Source organism: Perognathus longimembris, chromosome 3 (genome assembly GCF_023159225.1).
Source record: "Perognathus longimembris pacificus isolate PPM17 chromosome 3, ASM2315922v1, whole genome shotgun sequence".
NCBI lineage: Eukaryota > Metazoa > Chordata > Mammalia > Rodentia > Heteromyidae > Perognathus > Perognathus longimembris.
In genome coordinates, this window is record NC_063163.1 from 28,446,128 (window position 1) to 28,468,110 (window position 21,983).

The window sequence follows — 21,983 nt, forward strand, 5'->3', positions numbered from 1 at the left end:
TTTTTTTTAATGAAGCTAATGTTTATTGCAGTAACCATGACCACGCTTTAGCTCATTTCTGAGAATAGCATTATACAATACATATTAAAGTAATATTCTACTCATCTTTCAATTGAAATGTTCTAAAATTTCCAAAATCAAGGATTGGTAGAACTATTTGGACTAGGAGGTAAAACTACTCACTAATATTTCACTAATTTTTAATTTTAAATGGTCTCATTTCATGTATTTTGTTCGCAAATTCACAGGCAGGGTTGTTTGAAATAACAGTTTTAATGAATTGTTCCATTATTGATTTAGATTCCCCCTTCAATAAAAATAGAGGTTCAGTGAGGGAAATCATAGAGTCTATGTTTCTTTGGGTCTGGCTCACTTCACTTAGTATGATTTTTCCCCAATTCTTTCCATCTCCTTTTGAATGGGGCAATGCTTTCTGATAGAGGCATAAAATTCCATTGTGTATATGTACCACATTTTTTGATCCATTCATCTACTACGGGGCATCTGGGTTGGTCCCATATTTTAGCTATGGCAAATTGTGCTGCAATGAACATAGTTGTGCTGGTGGCTTTAATGTAGTCTTGCTTATAATCTTTTGGGTAGATTCCCAAAAGCGGGTCTGCTGGGTCATAGGGAGCACAGTAGCTCAATAGCTATGTACATATGTACTCATATGAACACATAAGATGATGCTAAGGAAAATGAAATCCAAGTAAGCAGTTTATGCTTATTGTTGTTATGCTCAACATACCATGTGAAATTATGCCATTTTGTTTTAACTTTCTTTCCCATGTTTTTACCTGTTATGTCACTATAAATGATTTTGTTTGTTGTAAGGGAAGGGGAACATCAATATGAAGAGACAAAGGGTAAAAGGTGAACCAATGCAACAGCAACACTTACAAAACTATGTGCTGTAAACCAGCTGTACAACTGCGGAGGGGAGGAAGAAAAATGAGGGAGGAGATAACAAGTTTGATAAGAAATGTTCTCACTGCCTTATGTATGAAACTGTAACCCCTCTGTATATCACTTTGACAATAAATATATCATTTTTTTAAAAAAAAAGATCACTACTCACCTAGAAAAAAAATAGAGGTCCAATGCAGGAAATCTCTTAGTCAGAAAATTATTAGTAAAAAAATATTTGGTAAATAGTTTCTAATCATTCAAATTAAATAGGATATTGTTTTATAAATATGTTCATTAAGATTTATGGAAATATTTGCCTATTTCTTCCACTATTTAGTTTTGTATAATTTTGATGATCATCATATATATCCTATTGGTTTTATACTTTAAAAAATTCATATTATGATCTTGAATTATTCGAGATTAAAATTCTTCTTGGTATTTTGCCAGTTGGGCGTTACTCAATAAATGACAAATGTGAATGATTGTTCTTAGCTTAGCTTTGAGTGTTACAGAGTTTGATTTTGCATTGTGTCATTTGTGGAAAGATTTGATTTTGTTGTCTGCTGCGTATGAGATTTGCTTGGGAGGAACGAGTGTTAATCCGCATGTCCTGTGGTCTTCTTTGTAGTCTCAGCGTCGTGTTACCTTTCACCTCCCCGATGGCTCCCAGGAAAGCTGCAGTGACAGTGGTCTTGGAGACCACGAGCCGGTGGGTAGTGGAACCCTGATCTCACACCCTCTTCCTCTGGTTCAGCCACAGGACGAATTCTACGACCAGGCCTCTCCGGACAAAAGGACCGAAGCAGACGGGAACTCTGACCCCAACTCTGGTGAGTCCCTGTCTAAACTTCCAGATCTTATTGACTTGAGTTTGTTGTTCACTCGATCTCTGCACCATAATCCTCTGATAAAAGTAAATGGATAAATGTTTTTGATCCTATTTTTTTTTCTAATGTGGCATTCTTTGAAATTGATCAAGGCAATGAGCTTGATATATCTGTTGTGAAATTGCATTAAGCCTGCATTGTTATTTTATAAGATATAAAAGAGCAAAGACAGTTACAAACACAATCAAAATAAGTCATTTTTTCCAAGATATTCTGATATCAAAGATAATTCCAAGGTGTAAACACATAATAGAAAAATAGATAAAATTCAGTTAAAAATACATTGACAAAGCCTATGCAGAAACATATATGTAATTGTTCTGCAGAATGCTATTTTGGAATCTGTATAAAAATAAAAGGCTTAAACAGTGATGGAAGTAAGTGAGAAAAAGAGATATCCATTGTGACACATTTTTTTTTAATTCATCTGTTTTTGTTTTGGATTGATTGATTATTACCTATATGCAGAGTGAGATGTATTTGGTCTAAGGTTATACTCCCCACACATCCATTTCCCACCTCATAAAATCCTTGTTCAATCAAAGTATACCACAACTCTTTGGCCTATGGAAGAAATCCGGGGTAATATCTACAATGATTTTGTCCAAAAACTGAATGAGTGAATGAGCCAATTAATGGATAAATAACTCAGTCCAATTTCCTTAAAAAATAACTAAATCACTATAATACCTCAATATCTATTCCATAATAATGAGTATGGTTTCTATTCTATTTTAATTAAAAGTTCTTTCCTGGTGAGAGTTGTTGATAGAATCAGAAGGGGTCTTTGAAGCTTGAGGGCTTGGTCTATGTGAGAAATATTTCTACATTTCCCCTAATTTTGCTGTGAAACGGAACCTGAATTTAAATCTCAGGTAATACCTAATAGTCTAAAAGCTAACTAGCAATCATAACAAGACATCCTATCTACGAAAGCAGATGAGAAAAATTGTTTCCTGGTTATTTTTATAGCTCATCTTGAATTTACTTCTAATCAGTTGGCCACAATTGGCAATGAAGTTGTGACTTTTCCTCATTTTTCCAGCTATTTAGCTCCTACTGCTTCAGATGTTAAAGTGCCCCTGGCATTTCTATGATTGAAGTGGGAATATCAAGAGAATGTAAAAAGTGTAAAATAACTTTCTTAACTAGTTTCATTCTGGTAATCCATTTTTGCTGTTTTCCAGCTTGCACAATTTTAAATTGTCCTTTCTGCCTAGAGTGGGATGGGATAAATTGTAGATCTACTTTATCCTTTCCTTCCATCTCACCTCAGTCATTCCATTCTCTCTCTGGGACTCAGGTATGGGTAGCTCTTTCTCCATTAGCAAACTTTATGCCTGTGAAGCTAAATTTACATATTCTCTTAGAAGATCATTCTGTCTACTCCAAGCAACCATTTAGGAAGAACTCAGCAGTCCCATACTAGCTCTAGTTTTGCTATTTCATGTCCCACATCCTGGTTATATAAGAAATACATAAGAACTTATTTTTACTGCATGTATCCAGGTGCACCATACCCCAAAAAATCAGTCTTCATTTGGTAAATTTAGGAGAGTTTATATATTTTTTTCCTCTTGATGTTTTAGACAGTATAAGCATCAGTAAAATCTAGTTTGTTCCACTAAGTTAAATTTTTATTTAATTAAGTGGAAATATTGGGATAATTGATATTTATACAATTATTTCTACACTTTTTTTCTTGTCTGAAAATTTCTCTTTTCTGATTTTAAACACTTGTATCTGTTACTGAGTAAAGGTATCAAACTATTTTTGGACCTTCTGAAAATATGTGAGAGTATTTGAATATTTTCTTTGGATTTTTATCAAAATCAAGACAGAAATATTGACATTTTAAATACCAACACAGATTATTTTAGGACTAGTCTTCAGATTTTATCAAATATATTTTATAGAAGTATCTTCAATTTGGTAAGAATATATGTTGTTGCAGGTGACTATTCTATGCTTTCTTGTGATCATATTGTAATGTTTCCTTATAGCCAAAATGAGGAAATATTTTAGAAGCATATACAATGTTCCATGAGTTTTAAAAGTTGATGGATGTTTGAATAATAATTGGATTAGTAATTTTAAATTTTTCAACCAATTTTTTGTAATGAATGACTAGATTTATAGACAAAGTGAGAGTTTATGCATACTTTTTATCATAAATTCTGTACCCATGTTCAGCCCAAATCTAGTGAGAAACAAGTATAGCAAGATAATTTTACAAATACAATCATTATCAGAGCAGCAACCATAGAATGCAAATATGTACAATTAAAGTGATTTATGTTTAAATGCAGGTGCTAATTTAATGTATACTGAACAAAAGTGGGGTTGATATTGCATAATAAATTTAAGGAAATTTGTGAAGATTCCATTGGAAATTCATGTTAGAAATAATTATCTTTTCATTTATTAACTTATCAAGAGAGTCTGCATATTGAATGAGACCCAAGTTCTATTATCTGTATTTTCTTCTTACATTCCCAAAGAAAGTATATACTCAAGAAAAAGACAAAACTTAAACAGAATGAGATAAAGTTTGCACATTGATAGTGATTGGTGAATTAAGCTAGACCAAATGAACACAAAAGCTGTAGTTTAGATTACAGAACATTTTCATCCATATTCCTCTTCTTTCTCCTAAGTCTACAACATGGAAGATCACATTTGAATTTTCCAATCACAGAAAAAGAAAAGTTGAGAGAGACAAAAATGTTTTGCCTATCCCTTACTGTACAGTTAAACTAAATTGCTTTTAGTTAGAATTTCATCCAATGCACCTAGCTACTCAGTGATTCTTAATCCTGTGCAATAGCACTGGGCGAGCTGCCAAATGGGAGAAAACAAAGAAAGTCCTAAAGCTAGGAAAGAAAATGCACCTTTCAAGCCTCATTTAAGAAGTATTCAGTCTTTACACCTAATTACTCATGGAAAAGGATACAACGTATTCCAACATTACCAAAGTGTTGATTTCATGTAGAATAATGGTTTGTGCAATATCGTTTAACTAGAAGGAGCAGAGAGTCATAGTCTAGCAAAACAGCAGCATTTATAATAATAATTAGTATTATTACTATAGAGTGGACTGGATTAATCAATGAAAGATTGATATTTATTGACATTGGATGATTCTAAGCTGGTTATTATAATTTGTTATGCTTTACATTTTCTAAAATAAAAAGGTTAAATATAGTTAGAAACTAGTAGGAAAATATTCACTGATATGAAATTAATGAAATTAGACTTTATACTTTCCCTTTACTAAATAATTTTTTTACAAAAGTATACAGATGTTGTCATATATAACTAATGAATTTCATGCATTTAAGGATTCTACGAGGGCCTGGGAATATGGCCCAGTGGCAAGAGTGTTCTTCTCACATACATGAAGCCCTGGGTTCGATTCACCAGCACCACATATATAGAAAATGGCCAGAAGTGGTGTTGTGGCTCAAGTGGTAGAGTGCTAGCCTTGAGCAAAAAGAACCCAGGGACAGTGCTCAGGCCCGGAGTCCAAGGTCCAGGACTGGCAAAAAAAAAAAAAAAAAAAAAAAAAAAGGATGCTACCAATGGTGCAGATAAAAATAAGCATAAATTTTTTGTAATTACCTACAAACTTGTAAGAATAGAACAGACATTGATAACTGCTTCTACTAAAGATACTTAAGTAAATTACACCTTACAAATATAACTTACAAACCATTCCTCTGGAAATTAGTAATAAAACCATAAGCCTCCACTCTGTTCTTCTTATAGTACACTGAAGTCATTTAAGAAAGGGCAGGGAGATAGTCCTTTGTCAACTAGATAAATAGTACCTCTATATTCTAGGCACAGCCATATTCTGGAATACACACAGCCCACTTCTCATAAGCAGCACACACTACTTTTATTACATTAAGCTTTGTTGTTGTTATTGTTGATGTTGCAATTATTTTCTTCTTTTAACTGCAGGCATAGACTCATTCCATTGTTTAACCTCAGTAAATCATATTTCACTAACAAGTTAACTCATTACCATGATCACAAACAATTAATTCTAAGAAAAATGGTAAGGGTAATTTAAATTGAAAAGTGTTTATTATTATTATTATTAAAATATAAGTTTATTGAAGGTAAAATTTAGGACACTTTACCAAAAACGATTAAAACACTCATATGATTAGAGTACTTACAGATTATTACCACTGATTCTGAATTAAGGTGTTAATCCTGTTCTCCTGAGATACATGAATAGTTATTTTTATGGTTTGCATGTCTTTAAATGTTCTTTAAAAGGAATTTTTGCTTCTTAATCATGTGCAAAATAGCAGTTTATATTTACTTCACAATAGCTCAATATGTTGTACACTTCAGAATTTACATGTGTGGAGTTTTTAATTATTTCTTACTATATACACTATATATACTATATATACTATATGCTGATCATTTTGGTCAATATTTATTGATGTCTGTCTGAGAGCCAGGAATTCTTGTGAAATTGATATTTTGTTTATGACCGCAAACCAATACTTCAAATCAAATAACATTATAAGTAAAGTGAAAAGAAATTTAAGCTATGAGTTTAAATCCATTCAGATGTCTCTTTGTCAAAAATTGGCCTCAAGGTTATTTAACTAACCTAATATCTTGAGAGGGAATTCAAGGAAATCATTCCAAACTTACCATTTAGTCAAAAAAATTTGCAATGGAGCATTAGGTAAAGAATGTAAAATTAAAATGGCTGTGTTGGAAAATGATTGGAGAGTCTTAGATTTTTGAGTTTTGTACAAAGTTATTATTAGGTTTTGGAAGTAATGCAGTTTTGCTAGTAATAACACAGACCAGGGTAAAAGACCTAACCTATATCATACGCCTTGACCTCAGAATTGCAGTCTTGCTGTTACATAATTCAAGCTCGGTTTACAGATTGCTGCTTTTAGTTTTCCTTAATAGATGGTGAAGAGGTGTAGAAGAAGCAAAACATTAACTAACTTGTTATAATTTAAAGGTTAAAAATAAACATTCTGAATGAACTGCAATACGGTAGAAGAATGAAAATTCTAGAAATGTTTCTGTTCTGAATTCCAAACACATTTTATCTGTAGACTATTTAGATACGACTTTTAAAATATTTGTCAGATGCAATAAAAGATGTCAAATCATCACTAATGACTACAGACTGAGAAAAATTATTAAGGAAGATAGGACACTTTTTTTTTTGTTGGTTTAGGAAATTCATTACCCTACTTGAAATAATCATTCTTATTTTATAATATATAAGTACTTTTACTTTTCCTGGGCTTTAATACTATTTCATGATTTAAAAAAGACTACACTATATTTCTGTATTGTTTCATATATTTAGAATATTCATATAAAACTGACGTAAAGAACATTTCTTCTTCTGGAAGGTGTTAGTTAGATCTATCAAATTCAAGTGTGACTTTCATTACTCACAATAAGTAATCATCTTTGAATACTTACAGTTCTTCAAAAGATAAAAGCTACTAGTAAAAACCTTCTGTTTAAGCTTCTTGAAGGTACCAAACATTATGTGCTTGGCATTAGGAGAAGAATCTGTAGTAACAATGTGCCTCCTAGTGAGAATAAAGTGTAAGGCCAGCTCTCCTTGGTGTGTTGCATGGAATCTGGTTGCCAAAGTTGATTTTTATGTGATATTGTTTAAAAAGCAGTGCAGAAAAACAGCATTTACTTAACCTACCTTAATCTACCTTAGGGAAGAAAACTACTTTTTTCCCTTTGTCTATATAACTTTAAACCAGTAAAAATAATATATATGTAATATATATATATGTGTGTGCAAAAATAAAGAGCTTACTTGTTTCAGTAGCTCTTAATTAGACCTTCTTTTTAACTTACCCTTCAAGTTATATAATAAGAAAACTGGAAATAAATATGAATTATAAGGAATCCATGCACCTAAAATATATTTATTTACATGTATATCAGGACTGAATAAATTCCATTATCTAATATCTCTTATGGAAATTTTGAAGAAATCATAACTGTTTTTCTAAAATATATGAAATTTATTTTTATTTCATTTTGACATAAATACCTGCTCCAAGTTTAAAAATTGTTCACATTAGGGTGATTGAAAATGTGCATAACTAGATTTTAAAAAAATTACAATAAGGTTATCTGATAAATGAAGACCAATTAAAATACAGGATGACCAATTCAATTTGAATTACATACGAACAATGAAATATTTCATGATTAATTTACATTCTAAATATTGCAATATTATCAAGTATGTAGAACACAATATGACTAGTTCTTATCTACTTTTTATCTGAAATTACATCTGACCATCCGATATTTTATCTAGAAAAGTTTCAAAATATAGGCTACACATGTGTGTATGTACATAAACACTTGCTCTTCAAATGTAAAAGTTTGGGGTGTGTGTGTGTGTGTGTGTGTGTGTGTGTATACACACAATGCAGGTATTATTATATATAACACATAATAAGTGCTTTGTGCCATATAGAATTATGACTTTATGTTGGTCTTGATAACGTGTCAGAAAGTTTTTTTTTTTACTAATGTTGGTTTCATTGTTTTGCTTGTTTCTTTATATATCAAAATTATATGCTATATTTTATGAGCCTAAGCATTGATTTATTTTAAATACTGTCTTTGCTTTCAGAATGGGATTAATATCTTATAAAATCTAACCAAGTCAGAGAAGCCTGTACCCTTCTTTTCAGAGGTTCAAAGAGAAACCGATTAAACCGATTTTGAGAGTTTTAAACCGAGTTTGAGAGTTTTAAAGACTACATTGTGTAGCCTAGAAAATATATTCACCTGGGATTACTAAAATACACTTCAAAGATGTAGCAATGAACTTAGGAAAAGTGCATTAACTAAGTACAAAAAAATAGAAATTATCTCAATGTCATTCTGCCCAAATTTTCTCATCTGTAATATAAGTAGGAGGGTAAGAGTAGGGACTTCATAGACTTTTGTAGATTGCTCTTAGTTAATAAAACACAAAATAATTCCAACTTCATTGTATAGTCTTCATGATAGCCATTTTCATAAAATATGAAGGTAAATATGAGAGTTGTCTAAGGCCACTGGCTTCATGTCGGTCCTGTCAAGAAATGTACAAGAAGATATATGTGAGATTCATCATTCTAATATCTTGCTTCCTTGAACAATGTTGGATAGGATTTTTTTGATGAATCTTGGGTCACTACACTTCTTTTGTGAACTCCTGTGGACATATATAGAAAAGTTTGTTTCTAAAGAATATTGATTTTTGTGTGCTTAGAGACAGAAGTATAAATGAAGGACAATAAACTAAATGTTTTAAAGATTTATCACTGTATGTTACAGTTACTGGAAATTTACTATGGCTTTAAAATTTTTGTTTGTGTTCATATGTTCTATAAAATTGTAAGGGAATAAGACTTGTGCCTCCATAAATAAAAAAATACTATATTATTTAGTGCCAGTTGTTTGAAAAATTTTAGAAGTATAATTTTAAAAATCTTAGAATTGTAACATAGGAAGAGTGTAGATTTGGGGTAGGACTGGTAAGCTGGAATATGAGTGAATATCTTGGGATTGTTTGAATTACTAGTATTCATTTGATTTGGGGATTTTTAAAAAAGAGTTTTACAGACTTATTCTTTTTAATTGTCCAGAAATCTCTTCATTTCTTTGGAATTGACAAAAACTTAATGTAAATTTTGATCTAGAAAAGGTAACATACTGTATTTTTTGTGATCTTTCCAGTTTATCTCTGCAAATTAATTGCCTGGGTAAAAATAAAACAACAATTTCTTGTTAATGTTCATTAGAAGGAATGGATTAAAACATGAAATTTCTAAATTGTAGGTATTTTCTTTATTTTTTTTCTCTTTTTTTAATCATTTTTGATGAATGAAAAAAACTGCTTCCTTTAAGGAAGGAAATACTTTATCTTTTGTGTATTTTAAGATGTCAATTTTGACTTTGCATGCTGTAATGCTTATGAAATCATATCTAGAGACTAAAAATAGATGCCGTGGCCCTACCTAGCAAGAAAGGTGCATTCTACCCTGCAGGCAGTGGGGCCTCAATGGAATGCTTTCATCAGAGTTGTTTTTTTGTTTTTTTTTAAACAGGAAAACATTTTTAAAATGAAGTCAAAGAGAGTCTTCACTCAAAAGAGAATGTTGAGGCCTGATTTAAGCTCTTTAAGAAGTAGCTATAGCATATCTAACGGTAACCCTTCAGTAACCTCTCCTAAGTCATAACTATTGTGTAGTAGATGATTATGATTTAAATGAGAAGTTCAGGTATTTTGAGCAGAAATACTAATACTCCGCAGGCAGTAAAATCTTGACAGAGCAACAAGGAGCCTAATAAAAAGGGAAGAGAAATTGGCCCATATTCTATCAATTTTATGTCTTGCTAGCACAATCAGAAAGCTTTTTGGTACTTAAGTTCACTTAATGTTCAAGAAGGGTAGAAGTATGAATGTATTTTACAATCTGTTGGGGCCTGAAGAATACAAGGTTCAGAAGCAGAGAAATTGAGTTTGACACTGCCCTGTAAAGGGATGTGAAGTCTTAATTTTCTCTCCCCTCTCCATTGTTTTCTCTCTGGTTATCACTTCTGTAGCAAAAGAATATGTATCTTAAGGAGATAATGATAGCCACAATGGTAATAAAATGAATAAAGCCTTATGCATACAGTCCATAATGTCTGACAGAGAAGCTGATCCCAGGTATATCAGCATTCCTGACATTAGATAAATGAGAAATGATGGCTCTCCTTACTGATATTGGTATTCAGCTATTCAGACATAGTTCTAATACAATATTTCTAATCTATTGTATTTTTTGATAAACTTAAGATATAATTTGAATAAATAAAAAAAAACCTTAATGGTGTTTCATGAGTGAAATAACATTTTAAAAGTTTAGGGATGTGAAGACTGTTTGAATATTCAGATAATATTATTTCTTGTTCTGAAAAAATTTACAATGATTTAAGAAAAATAAAATATAAAACACTATGAAGGGTTCCAACACTCATTTTAGGTCATATTGTATGTGCTTTAAAATTGTCAAATGGCCAAATAATCAGAAAATCTGTTGAAGACTAAATTAACAAAAGGAAATACAATAATTTTCTGTGCATCAAATTCAAAATGTTGTGAATACAGACATCAAATATTGTATTTTCTTTAAGGCACATTTTTTCCTACTTTTCAATATACCTCTGAATTGATCAGATGTTGCTTAGTTATTTATTCCCAAGTTAAGCACGAGTGGACACTCCCAATAGAGTATTGGTGCTTTCTTCTTTCACATGAGCAGCTCTAGTACACGTGTTTTAACTTTTCCACATATGGGATCAAAAGTCTACACTATGTTCATCCTCCCAAATTCCTCATTCCAGTCAGCAGATTTACTGATTCATCCAAAGGTCCCATTTAACATAACCTTCTCCTAAAGTGAAAACAAAAAGGACTAATGACCTCATTTCCTCAGCTAATCTTGCTACAGTGCAAGATTACTGTATATAAACTTCACTTTCTTCCTTCCCTTAAAATACTGAGGCACTTTTTTTTTCTTTCTTTCACAAATCAAGATTCTGATGTTGATTCACAAACCTTTTAAACTGATTTCCCAACCATTTCAGAAACTATTCCTTCCTGCCTTCCTGTGTCTGATGTGATGTGGAGGTCAAATGATGCAGTACGCCTAAAGAGTCCCTAGGTTTGATTTGGGGCCTGAGTGGTGCTCAGGGCCATTCCTGCTTGAAGGAGTTTGACAGAACTATCTTCTATTAGCCTTTAGGGTGAGGTTCAAACTCTGTGTATTCCCTTTGCCTCTTTCCTCACACTATTAGTTTGGGGAATTGGAGATTTGAGTGAATGATGTGACTTGTCCTCTTATTCTGAGCATCTGGAACAAAATGTTAACTATCATGTTCCCTCCATTAAAGTGGAGCTATTTTTACAAAATTAAACTGTTTTTCCTCTAGTGAGTTGTTCAGGAAAATTTGTGTCTTTATAAGTTCTTGAAACTTTGTAATTACTAAATAAAACAGTACATCCCCTTAAAGTTTTAAACTTTAAAAAGACCAGTTATGAAATGTATACAAAAAACAGATTAATATAAATTTATGATGTGTATTTTTTAATCACTTAGAATACACTTCTAACTTACACTTCACTGAAATTATATGAATAAAGGCCACCTTTTTGCTGTTGTTCATATAAAACTATAAAGTACTTTAAAAGACAAATAAATCACCAGATATTGCTAGGAAATACCTTAACACAAGTCATTATGTAACAATTAATTACAAGAGCACAGGGCTTAACATTATTTGAAGATTATCATGATTTCTACACCCAAATGTTTTATTTTGTCTTTTCTAATGCATATTTAAGTGGCCCTTTTAATCTTTTATCTTCAAGACCTAGGATTACATACCTATAATTGGCCAAAGAAAAACACAGGATACTGAATATTTTACAGCATATGGTTGTATTTTGCTTTAAAAAATAATTATATTTGTGTGGTTGTACAAAGGAGTTGCCACTTAACAAGCAATTAGTGAATACAATGCATCTTGATCAGTGTCACCCCTTTCCACATTCTCAAATGCCACCCACCCCACCATTATTTTTTGAGCTTTGTAGGATACATTGAATCGTTGACTGCCCTCTGCCACACACACACAGACACACACACAGACACACACACACACACACACACACACACACACACACACACACCTCTTCATTCATCAACCCCACGCCATCTCCTACAAGTACACATTTTCTGGTGTTTATTTTGTAGGGATTTGATTTTGCCTTACCAGGAATTACATTATTTGAGTCAATTACACTTTATAAGTAGTTATAATAATTATTAATTTCATTAAAATCATACAAAATATAACCCACCAGTTATACATAATAGCTATGTTAGTTATATTAGTATTATAGTTACCTTAGTTATATTTATGCAGTGCTATTAGTATTGCATATAGTTATATTTGTTATTTTGTATATATAAGGAAGGAAATGTGTACACATTTCTAACTTCTGATAGAAGAAAAAAAAATGTATTATCTCTATCCTGGAGGCAGAGGGCCAACCACTTATTCTTACTTCCTGTACTAATTGTGATTTTGTGTGGAAAAATAGAGTGGCTGAGAACCATGTTCCTCTATAGACTATAGTGGCAAAGACCATTGATAGATGAAAGAGCTGCCTGCAGCTTATAGTGCTGCATAAGGCTGAAGGGAACCACTTTGATATCCATTCCACTACCCAAACTGCATTTTAGATGTTACAAATCATTCTAGACCCTCAAGGAGGTGACTACCCCTGTTATCCAGAAAAAAACCACATGTGCAAAAATGAGATTAGGCAATATTGCTGCAGGAGCTTAGAATGAAAAAGAAAAGTCCTGAGCACAATGGCTTTTGAATCCTTATTATTCCACACAGAAAGACAGAAAAAAAAGTAGTGAGCATCCAAGCCAAATGGGATATTATCTCCCACAGTCTTTGCATCGCCAACTCCATTAAGGTAATGTATGGAAAACATGCTACTCATCTGGCAAAACTCATAAATAAATAAAATGCTTAAATAAGTAATCAGAGTGCCAGGTTTGCTGAACAGTCTATCGTGTGAACACTTCATTTACTGTGTAGCTGAAGGCTGCGCAGAACAAAGAACAGGAGCCAAGTAGACAAAAACTTTTAAAAATGAATGAGGCTTTATTAGAGAATCTACAGTTCAATACATTTAGGAGCTGCTTATAAAATAATTTACTGTTCCTAGTTGCTTTCTCCTTTGCTCTGTTCTTTTGGGACTTTCCTTTCAGAATTTTTATTCTTAATGTTTGTGTTTGAACAACATAAAATACCATAGTAAAAACATGGGGGAAACCTCTGTCTCCAAGAGAGATACACAAATACTATTAGCTGATAGTCATTTGTGTCAAGAGGCACTTTATCCACAAGTCCAATGAAGTTATCTTAAGATAGCAAACATGGATAGATTTTGTTACATACCTTATTATGGATACATATTTGGTCAAATATTCAGAAAATACTGAAACATAAAACCTACAAACTTGAAAATATCTTAAAATATTAGTTATGGGTGGTTTCTAGTGTATGTTACCTGTGATGTATGTGTGTTGTATTGTCTATTCTATTTTTTATTTCAATTATATGTACATATCTTCCTTTGGAAAATAATCTTTTCTAGTAATTTTCAAGTTATTTTTAGAAACTTTTTGATGATATTTGTTATCCTCAGGGAAAAAGATAAATCACTTCTCTCACCACTAACACTTCTTACAATTTGTATTAAAAGACATGCTCATTTTAGGTGGAAGTAAATAAAATCCTACAACAAAAAGGATACACAATTTACTTGAATACATAGCAGAGGGATTTATTTTATAATTACACAATAGTGCTTAGTTTTAATAGAAATAATTGTTTGGGGGCTGGGAATATGGCCTAGTGGTAGAGAGATCTCCTCCTATACATGAAAACCTGGGTTCAATTCCCCAGTACCATATATATGGAAAACGGCCAGAAATGGCGCTATGCCTCAAGTGGCAGAGTGCTAGCCTTGAGCAAAAAGAAGCCAGGGGCAGTGCTTAGGCCCTGAGTCCAAGGTCCAGGACTGGCAAAAAAAAAGAAAAAAAAAAAGAAAGAATTGTTTGTCCCATCATCTTAATGAATTGATAAAACTAAATATGCATGTATCTCTTTATCCATCATTATGCACATTGAGTAATTTTTCAGATATCACTACTTTATGAAGAATAATTACAGTATAATAACATACATCTAAGCAGGTGTATTGGAAATAGAATTCAAGGGTACAAAGTGTCTCCTAATTTTAAGCTTGTTGAAGAAGTTTGAGCTGCTGAGAGAATGCAGAAAAAAGTAAAAGACACATCAATCAATAAAATCTCCAAAAGAAGAAAGGCTAGAAATCAGAAAGAGAAGGACCATAGGTAAATACTCATTGTATGGAAGTACATTTTGTGGAGTATCATTGACCTTCAAAATAAGAGTGATAAAACATGTTTGTATTTATAAAAAGAAGCCAAAATATGAATTTCTAGAAGAAAGGAAGTGCATGTAAGTATCCAGGTTTCATTAAAGAGTTTTTCCCAAAGAAACCGTTAGAATAAGAGACCATACCTTTACGGTATCATGGTTCTTTGAGTTATGTGAGTAAATGGCAAAATTGTTTAACACAAATTACTAAAATGCAGAACTCATTAAAAGTTCATTGTTGGGGCTGGGGATATGGCCTAGTGGCAAGGGTGCTTGCCTCGTATACATGAGGTCCTGGGTTCAATTCCCCAGGACCACATATACAGAAAATGGCCAGAAGTGGCGCTGTGGCTCAAGTGGCAGAGTGCTAGCCTTGAGCAAAAAGAAGCCAGGGACAGTGCTCAGGCCATGAGTCCAAGCCCCAGGACTAGCCAGAAAACAAACAAACAAACAAAAAGTTCATTGTTTTCTCAGAGGAACACTATCATTGTTTTTGAAAATAACTAAATAAAGACATCACTGTTAGGGAAAAGGAAAGATGTGAAAAGGCAGGAAGAATTAATGAAGATAAAATGTTTTCCTCAAAAGACCAGATTAGCTTTAATCAAAGTTGAAGAGGGACACCAGGGTGACCTGAGACCCCTCAGGAGAAAGGAGGTGTTTGGATGGTTTATTTGATCATATATTCCTATAAAAATGGCATGTATCTACATTAAATACTGTCAACAAACTAAGAAGATATGTAAGTCAGGACCAGTGACACAAAGTTTGTATGAATTGCCTCATATGTGTATGCTAGAATTTGATATCTTAAATGCTAGAATTAGATAGAGTAAATGAATATGACATGGAGAACTCAAATCGTGTAATTCTTTAGAAAGGTAATGTCAAAGCCCAACAAAATAAGCACTAGGAAATGGGTATATATATGTAAGGGGTGTAATGAAGCCAAGGGCTGGGCATGGGAGGTAATTGAAGAGAAAACGTGTGGAGAATGCATTAAATAATTCAATGCATATAGTATAGATTTAAGAAATTAAGGGGATGGGTGGTAATAATGAAAGAAGTGACATTGAAAAGATGCATTGCATTGAAAAAATACTTTTTAAATGGCAACCCTTTCATAACAACAACTGAAAGATATGAAAATGAGAATATGTATTTTAAAATATGCTAATTTAATTGATTTTATAATTTCTTAATTTTTTTCATCTAGATTTAGGAAGTTAGGCTAAAATTATATACAACTCCTAGGAAACACTCTAATTTACTTGAGAACACTTAACCTTAAGGATTTTTTGCATTTTATATTTTTTTACTCTAAATTAATTTGTTTGTTAATAATATTAATAAATGTGTACTTAACACACAAGAAAGCATTCAATTATAACTTCTTATGTTAATGAATGTATTAATAACCATAATTAGTCTTCATAAAATATAACATACAATAATTATGACACCATAACAAAAATATGTGATGAAATATCAGATGAAGGAATTCAACAGAACTTGGAATCAGTAATTCAAAAATCTACTTTATGTACTATACTTATTAAATGTCATAGTTTTATTACAACTAAAGATCTTTAGAGGGCTGGGGATATGGCCTAGTGGCAAGAGTGCTTGCCTTGTATACATGAAGCCCTGGGTTCAATTCCCCAGCACCACATATACAGAAAATGGCCAGAAGTGGCGCTGTGGTTCAAGTGGCAGAGTGCTAGCCTTGAGCAAAAAAGAAGCCAGGGACAGTGCTCAGGCCCTGAGTCCAAGGCCCAGGAATGGCCAAAAAAAAAAAAAAAATCTTTAGAACATTTACATTAGCCAACAGTATTAAAGAATTAAATGTCTCATATGAGTTACTGTATAATGTAGTGAAACTTAACAGAAAATGGTTCTCTGGTACACCTTTACATAAATATAAAAACTCAAAGTTGAACTATATTGTGTTAGGCGCAATCAGTGCTTCATTTGTGGAATATTTTTAACAGTCCCTAAGTCATGACAGTTGAAACACACACACACACACACACACACACACACACACACACACACACACAATCTATTAGGATGAAAATATATAATTTTACCTTGTCTTAAAAGTTTTATTTGTTTGGATTTTTATCAGCTTACTATAAATTATAATGAGGGAGGGGGTAACAAACAGTATAAGAAATGTATCCAATGCCTAACATATGAAACTGTAACCTCTCTGTACCTCAGTTTGAAAATTAAAATTTAATAAAGAAAAGAAAGCCAGATATTATAAATAATATCAATAGAACAAAAGACAGTTTAATGTTTTCAAGCCAAAATGCCATTTGTAATACCAATTGCTAAAAAATTCCTCACTATAAGCCTGGTTACATAAATTTCTTCAAATGTTCTCTCAGTGAAAAGGAGTCCAAATATCAATAAGCCATGTTCCTCACCAGGAAATCAATACTTGATGCTGAGCATTACGTAATACCAATGACTTTGGGAGCCTACAGTGAGTTTATTCTTAGATTTTGGACTTAATAAACTCATGAACAGAAGTTACATGTTTTAAAAATCTTCAGTTCCACTTCTATACTGTTAATTGATTTTTTAATATTTTTTATTATCAAACTAAATTACAGAGAGGTTACAGTTTCATACATTAGGCATTGGATACATTTCTTGTACTATTTGTTACCTTGTCCCTCATTCCCTCCTCCCCCCTCCCCCTCTCCCTTCCCCCCCATGAATTGTTCACTTGTTCAGTTCATTTACACCAAAGAGTTTTGCAAGTATTGCTTTTGTAGTTGTCCACTTCTATACTGTTAATTGATGTTTTATAATTCAAACTTTTCTGAGAATTCATATGTGACTAAGTAGGATCGACCAATGACACAATGTATCTCATAAAATACTGCTTGCTCTGAAGTCTTGTGAGAATTTGGATCACAACCTTCACTAAGTCAGAATACTTAATATGGCTGCATGTTGAATTTGGAATTCAATCAAAAATCCCTCTTTACATTTTTTAGGAAAATTACAGTAAGGACAAAACCAACTATTATATGAATGGATCAAGAAGATCTGGTATATATACATAAATTGACATTTTAAAAGTATGTTTCTCCTTTTCTCAGTCTATTTCATGGCCTTTCATAAAATTAAAATAAAAATCACTGTTTTAGATGTGATTTTTTTAACAAGTATTTATTTATGATATCTTTAAATATCCCTCTCCCCCCCATTTCCGGACTTAGCAACTTTAAAATATGAACTATTTTTATTTCAGATAATAATTTATTATAATTAGGCAAGTACTATTCAACTAACTCACTGAGCAATATCCTAAATATTTAAGAGTATTAGTATTTCTATACATATATATTATTTGTGATATAAATGCAGTTACATGGAATTTCAGTTCATATATGTATATATATGGCTTTTTAAGGGATGTCCATATGACTACAAATGAAAATTAAAATAATTAGTAAAACATAGATGCTTAGTGTTAAGAAGAAAACATTTCAAATAAAACTAATATATATATATATATATATATATATATATATATATAGTCTTTGTGTTAAAATAACCAGAAAACATTTTGAAATGTCCCAAAAACTTATTTTATGAAGAAACCAAATTTTGAGATATATGTAATGAGGGAAAAGAAAAAAAACTAAATTACATGATTTTAAATTGTTTGCTTAAAGTAATTGTTACAAGGACAGCTCTAAGGAAAGCGCATACTCTCTTAATTATATGCCACTTCTATTACCACTCTGCTTTAAAGCAAGCAGTTTTATAGATACACTGTACTAATCAAAGCCATTTCAATTTAGCAATGTAAGGTAAATAATTACCAGGCCAAATACATGAGCTCATTCTTTCATGGTCTTGATGAGGTTCTTATGAGACACATTTATAAGATCTTGTAATTTTGTCTTTTCCCCTAAAACACATTTTAAATTTATGAATAGATCTTTACTTGTTTAATCTCCGTTAATGTGTCATGTGCTAAACAAATTTAAGCAACCACAAAATTTTGCATGTTTAGATTAATTAAATCATTAAGTCAGTAGTTGCTGCTATACTGCAAATACCCATTTGGCCTCTTGAATTTATTATCTAATAACTGTGGGCACTGATTAGCAGCTTTGCTCGTTATTAAACTGAACTTGTTGCATAAATCAAGGCTCCAAAATCTTATCTAGCATAGTTGTTCCCTGAGCCATTTAACCATTTAGTCTAAAATGATCCATTTAGTTCTAAAAAAGATAAAATTGTATTATTTAATATTTTACAAGAATTTGCTTAAGTTAAGTAATTCAAAGAATATTTTTGTTTCTTTACATGAAGTAATTGTCTATTAAATGCTGCATATGACAGTTCCACCACACAAATTTTAAATATTTCTTCTAATTTCAATCATTTGACATGTAATAAAGAAGTCAAAACATCAAATCATTGTTGGAGAAATGTATTGCTATATTCTTAAAATAATGTAGCTTACCTTATTAATTATGCACATGTGTACACATATAAGTATATTATGAACACATGTGCATGTATTATATGTGTGTTAAAACACATAGAAATATATGAAATATACATACACCAATAAACCACTTTTTAAACTGTTAGGTTTTATTTTTTTCTTTTTAATTAATTAATTAAATTTCATAATGATGTACAGAGGGGTTAGAGTTTCATACATAAGAGAGTGAGTACATTTCTTATCAAAGTTGTTACATCCTCCTTCATTTTCCCCCACCTTTCCCCCTTCCCTAATTCATTCCCCTCCTTGAGTTGTTACATCATATTGTCTTGTAATTATTGATGTTGCATTGGTTCACCTTTTATCCTTTGTCTTTCCATTTTGATGTTCCCCTTCCCTTCCCTAGTTCTGATAAACATATATACAATACCCAGGGTATCAACCTCAGTTACAATGACATCTGGGGTAAAACCATGGGGAAAAAAGCCAAAGAAAAAGGCATAATTTCACATGGTACATTGAAATTATAATTATAAACCACTTATTTCCATTACTTGGAGTTCATTTTGCTTAGCATAATTTTCAGTGCTTGTATATACTAGTTCTTGAGCTATTGTGATCTTCTTCTAGGGCTATCCTAGATATGTACTCATTAATTACCAGTGAGGGAAATCAAGACTGGCTCACTTCACTAATTCTTTCCATATTCTTACAAAGGGACCGGTGTCATTCTTTCTGATGGAGGTATAGAATTTCATTGTGTATATGTACCAACTTTGCTTGATCCATTCATCTATTGAGGGGCATCTGGGTTGGTTCCATATTTTAACAATGGTAAATTGTTCTGCAGTGAACATAGTTGTGCTGGTGGCTTTAGTTTGGTCTTGCTTGTAATCCTTTGGTTAAATGCCCAAAAGTGGGGTTGCTGGGCCATAGGGGAGTTCTTTGTTTAGCCTTTTGAGGAATTTCAGACTGCTTTCCAGAATGGTTGAATAACTTTACACTCCCACCAACAGTGTAGTAGGATTTCCTTTAGGCCACATCCCTACCAGCATCTGTTGTTATTACTTATTCTTAATCAAGACCATTCTTCCTGCGATGAGGTGAAATCTGTGTTGTACTGATTTGAATTTATTTTATGGCCAGTGATGTTGAGCACTTCTTCATGTGCCTCTTGGCAATTCTCATTTCCTCTTCTGAGAAGTCTCTCTTGAAGTCTTTAGCTCATTTATTAAGGAGGCAGTCATTTCTTTGAAGATTTGTTTTGGGGGAACTTAACTTTTTTTAAGTTCAAAATATATTTTAGATATAAGGCCCTTGTCTGCAGTATGGCCAGTGAAGATCTTCCAATCGTGGGCTTTCTATTTATTTTGCTAGCTATGTCCTTTGCCATGCAGATGCTCTGCAGTTTGATGCCATCCCATTTGCCCAATCTTTCTATGAATCCAGGGAACATTCCTGAAAATAATAAAGGCTGAGTATCACAAGCCTACAGCTTGCAGTATAGTTAATGGCAAAAGTTAAAGTGATTTATTTGAAAATCAGGAGTAAGACAAGGATGTGCACTCTCTCCACTCTTCTTCAACGTAGTATAGAATTCCTAGTTGGAGCAATAAGGTAAGTGGCAAATGTAAAGGGGATCAGAATAGGGAAATATGAAGTAAAACTCTGGGCTGGGAATATGGCTAGTGGCAAGACTGCTTGCCTCATATACATGAACCCCTGTGTTCAATTCCTCAGCACCTCAGCATATATATAGAAAACGGCCAGAAGTGGCATTGTGGATCAACTGGCAGAATGCCAGCCTTGAGCAAAAAGAATCCAGGGACAGTGCTCAGGCCCTGAGTCCAAAGCCCAAGACTGGCAAAAAAAAAAAAAAAAAAAGAAGCAGACCCTGAGTCCAAGGCCCAGGAAAGTCTCTCTTTGCAGATGGCATAATCCTGTGTTTAAAGAACCAAATGACTCTACTCCAAAGTTACTTGAGTTGATCCAAAACTTTGGCAAAATAGCAGGATATAAAATAAATCCCCCCAAATCAATAAATTTTCTGTATACAAACAGGATGAGCAGCCATGCTGAAATCAGGAAAGCAACTCCTTTTGCAATAGCCTCAAAAAATAAATAAAATATTTAGGAATAACCTTAACCAAAGAAGTGAAAGTTTTCTATAATAAAAACTTTCAAATTTTTGAAAAGGAAATTAAAGCAGAACTAAGGAAATGGAAAAAAAAGAAAAAAAAAAGAAAACAAACTCCCATGCTCCTGGATTGGGAAGATTAACATTGTGAAAATGGCAATACTGACAAAGGCTATATACAAATTTAATGCAAAACCCATTAATATATCATTTTTAATGAAATAGAAGAAGCAATCAAAAAATCCATATGGAACAATAAAAGACTCCAAATAGTAAAAACAGTACTAAGCAGGGAGAACACTGCTGGAGGAATATTAATTCCAAATGTCAAACTCTATTACAAAGCTATAGTAATAAAAACAGCTTGGTATTGGGGCAAGAACAGGCCTGAGGAATAGAACTGAAGAACCAGAAATAAACCCGCAGACATATGACCATTTAATCCTCAATAAAGGAGCTAAAGTAATGGGATGGAAGAGAGACATCCTCTTGAAGAAATGGT

The 21,983-nt window shown here is 32.4% G+C and overlaps 1 protein-coding gene across 2 annotated transcripts in view; it reads left to right on the forward strand.

Moving 5' to 3' along the window:
• The window catches only part of Pcdh9 (protocadherin 9), an 821,831-nt gene that overhangs the window by 543,124 nt on the left and 256,724 nt on the right, over nt 1-21,983 (forward strand). For both annotated transcript variants that reach the window (XM_048341264.1, XM_048341265.1), the window contains one exon: nt 1,544-1,745. In XM_048341264.1, the coding sequence (XP_048197221.1) occupies nt 1,544-1,745 (202 nt within the window). The remainder of the gene's footprint in view (nt 1-1,543; nt 1,746-21,983) is intronic.